This window comes from Colossoma macropomum, unplaced genomic scaffold, assembly GCF_904425465.1.
Source record: "Colossoma macropomum unplaced genomic scaffold, Colossoma_macropomum, whole genome shotgun sequence".
Lineage (NCBI taxonomy): Eukaryota > Metazoa > Chordata > Actinopteri > Characiformes > Serrasalmidae > Colossoma > Colossoma macropomum.
The window spans coordinates 20,247,700-20,251,787 of NW_023494806.1; the positions used below are offsets into that span (position 1 = coordinate 20,247,700).

The window sequence follows — 4,088 nt, forward strand, 5'->3', positions numbered from 1 at the left end:
TTACTGACACAATCTGATTTTCTGCAGTTATCAGATTATTAAGTGTAAACACACTGAACCAGTTACAGACACAATCTGATTTTCTGCAGTTATCAGATTATTAAGTGTAAACACACTGAACCAGTTACAGACACAATCTGATTTTCTGCAGTTATCAGATTATTAAGTGTAAACACACTGAACCAGTTACAGACACAATCTGATTTTCTGCAGTTATCAGATTGTTAAGCATGAACACACTGAAACAGTTACTGACACAATCTGATTTTCTGCAGTAATCAGATTATTAAGTGTAAACACACTGAACCAGTTACAGACACAATCTGATTTTCTGCAGTTATCAGATTGTTAAGCATGAAACACACTGAAACAGTTACTGACACAATCTGATTTTCTGCAGTTATCAGATTATTAAGTGTAAACACACTGAACCAGTTACTGACACAATCTGATTTTCTGCAGTTATTAGATTGTGAAGTGTAAACACACTGAACCAGTTACTGACACAATCTGATTTTCTGCAGTTATCAGATTGTTAAGCGTGAACACACTGAAAGTTACTGACACAATCTGATTTTCTGCAGTAATCAGATTATTAAGTGTAAACACACTGAAACTGTTACTGACACAATCTGATTTAACTCACTCACTGACGTGCTGAGCGCTCTGTTGTGTTACGCAGGCTGGGAAGGTGATTGTTGTCGTCCCTTTTTAGTGAATTCAATTAAAAATCTTTACAGTGCGACACTTACGGCAACTCGTCCTCAGTAGTTGTTACCCTGAGCTGCAGTGGCTACGTTAGTTGAGACTTTATTAAATTCCACTGTGAGTGCTGATTTTTTAATACAGCGGGTTTATATACACGTCTCCACTGATTGGGTAACACCTCTGACACGCCCACCAAACCAGAGAAAACACACCTCAGAGCTCCACATCATTTCACAGAAACATGTCGTTCCACCTGGAAACCGTACGATGCATGTTTTGAGATTGAATGCTCCTCTGTTTTCGCTCCGAGCTCTCTGATTGGCTGCTCAGTTACGTCTCTGCCCGTTGCGTCAACGTTTTCTGTTGTAAGAATGTTTGAAAACATCACGAGGAATCTGATCACTCTGATCTTGAGGCCAAACCCTGAGCTGTTCTCTGAACGATTTAGAGTAAATATCTAACCGTGGTTTTTCTAACCAACATTGTGACTGATTTAAACTATGACACTGACTATAAGTTTAGCTGTTATGAGCAGATAAATACACAAACGTCACATCGTACCACTCAGCGTTAGCTGGCTAGTAGGTCGCTAACAGTACTCGCTTTAATGGTTTGGCCCACTTTGTAGCTCAACCATGTTGAAAATGACAAAATTCTGAAAAAAGCATAAAGACTAAAGAACAACTCATCTAAAGGCAGCTGATGAGCTCAGCCTTATCAGGGTAAACCGCCCAACTTAAACACACAGACAGCGTTATTAATAAGGCCGTGTGTGTGTGTGTGTGTGTATATGTCTGTGTGTGTGAGTGTGTGTGTGTGTGTGTGTGTCTGTGTGTGTGAGTGGGTGTGTGTGTACATGTCTGTGTGTGTGTGTGTGTGTGTGTGTGTGTGTATATGTCTGTGTGTGTGTGTGTGTGTGTGTGTGTGTCTGTGTGTAGCGTGTGTGTGTGTGTGTGTACATGTCTGTGTGTGTGTGTGTGTGTGTGTCTGTGTACATGTCTGTGTGTGTGTGGTGTGTGTGTGTGTGTGTGTGTCTGTGTATATGTCTGTGTGTGTGTGTGTGTGTGTGTGTGTGTGTGTGTCTGTGTATATGTCTGTGTGTGTGTGAGTGTGTGTGTGTGTGTGTGTGTGTCTGTGTACATGTCTGTGTGTGTGTGTGTGTGTGTGTGTGTCTGTGTATATGTCTGTGTGTGTGTGAGTGTGTGTGTGTGTGTGTGTGTCTGTGTGTGTGTGTGTGTGTGTGTGTGTTGTGTGTGTGTGTGTGTGTGTGTGTGTGTGTGGTGTGTGTGTCTGTGTATATGTCTGTGTGTGTGTGAGTGTGTGTGTGTGTGTCTGTGTGTGTGTGTGTCTGTGTATATGTCTGTGTGTGTGTGAGTGTGTGTGTGAGTGTGTGTGTCGTGTGTGTGTGTGTGTCTGTGTATATGTCTGTGTGTGTGTGAGTGTGTGTGTGTGTGTGTGTGTGTGTGTGTGTGTATGTCTGTGTGTGTGTGAGTGTGTGTGTGAGTGTGTGTGTCTGTGTGTGTGTGTGTGTCTGTGTGTGTGTGTGACAGGCTCCAGTCCTTGCGGAGCAGAACTCAGCAGAACTCAGGAGAACCATTTCTCCATGCAGAGAACCCTTTAATCATGCAAATGGTTCTTTGAATGTTTATGGTTCTATACAGAACCATTGTCGCTACTAGAGAACCATCATTTTAAGAGTGTAGGCTGTCATTAAAACTGCACTTCATCACTGAACACTGCACACCTTCAAACCGTGATTTCAGGATAAAACGCCCAGATTTCCGCCCACACTGCCGGATCATTGAGTTCCTGAGCTGGAAAAACACTTCCAACCGGAAATCTGAGCAAATCAGGGTCAAAATCGGGCTGAAACTGGCGCAGCGTCGGTTCCACTTATCGTCTGTTTGTCTAAAAAAGGTCCAGACGAATCACCATTAAACCTCCTGAGCTATCAAAGATCAACATTTCAACACTTCAGCAATAAAGGCTCCCACTGGGTGTGTGTGAGTGTGTGTGTGAGTGTGAGTGTGTGTGTGAGTGTGAGTGTGTGTGTGAGTGTGAGTGTGTGTGTGTGTGTGTGGAGACGAGTCAGGACGTGCAGAAACACACTCCTACACTGTGTAGAGAGGAGCGTACAAGTCTCAGTGAATCACAGAGGCAGATTCTGCTGATAGGAGTCAGTTTGGTCGGTGCTGCAGCTTCATTGGGTGGATCTAAAGCTCTTCACCTGCTTAAGTAAGCTCTCCGTGTTCTCAATGTTCTCAGTGTTCTCAGTGCTGCTTAACATGGTGATTAACGTTTCTAAAATACCTGGACAGTTTAGTGTTGAAAATGGTGAGAAACTTACTGACTCAGAACTGTTCACAGTGGTGGTGATAGGAACCAGACGTCCCCCTCTAAAAGCTCCCTCACAGAAAGTTCCTACAGTAAATGGTTATGAATTCACTGCCTGATGACTGAGACACTGTTTTATGATAGTTTAGAGAACTTAAACTCCATTCATGGTGGAGGGATACATGCAGGGCGCTGTGAGGCAAAATAGTCCCCAAAGAAAACTTATTATTTCAGATTTTCCACTATTTTCCATCATCAACATTCCATATAAACTCAGAAGACTCGTGTAGGTTCACTGGTGGTTCTGGATAGTAAATAAAATGTCTATATCTGTGTTGTAGTCATGGCGACCCCTGGTTCCTATCACCACCACTGTAAACACATCTGAACCATTTCACACCAAACCCCTCTGAACCTCTCTGATTACAGCTCAATCCTGGAAAATCGGTGGAGTTCTCCTTTAAAGTTAAGGTACAGTGTCACTACAGTGGTACAGAATCAGTGGGTGTGAGTGTGTGAGTGTGTTCGAGTGTGTGTGTGTGTGGTGTGTGTGTGTGTGAGTGTGTGAGTGTGTTCGAGTGTGTGTGTGTGTGAGTGTGTGAGTGTGTGTGTGTGTGTGTGTGGTGTGTGTGTGTGTGAGTGTGTGAGTGTGTTCGAGTGTGTGTGTGTGTGAGTGTGTGAGTGTGTGAGTGTGTTCGAGTGTGTGTGTGTGTGAGTGTGTGAGTGTGTGTGTGGGCTGTACTTACTCAGGTAGATGAGAGAGCGGAACAGGACCATCTCACAGCTGAATGTCTCACACTCACACACACCGAACACCACACCTGCACCTTTTATACACCTGCCCGCCTCCTCGGAGGCCCAGCGGGGGGAGTGAGTGAGCGAGAGGGAGATAATGATTAACCCTGCGTGCTCCGGGGTTCATTACAGCTGCTTAATGACTCATTACCTCCAGACTCGGCACATAAAGAGCTCTGAGCCGTGGAGCCGCTCAGCTCCGCTCTGCACTCACTAAACCCTCGGATACCACACACTACATACCACACGCT

The 4,088-nt window shown here is 44.3% G+C and overlaps 1 protein-coding gene across 1 annotated transcript in view; it reads right to left on the reverse strand.

The window, feature by feature from the left end:
• The window catches only part of areg (amphiregulin), a 14,858-nt gene extending 10,770 nt beyond the window's left edge, over nucleotides 1–4,088 (reverse strand). Inside the window, exon 1 of the mRNA XM_036599044.1 lies at nucleotides 3,789–4,088. Coding sequence (XP_036454937.1) covers nucleotides 3,789–3,819 — 31 coding nt within the window. The 5' untranslated portion in view covers nucleotides 3,820–4,088. The remainder of the gene's footprint in view (nucleotides 1–3,788) is intronic.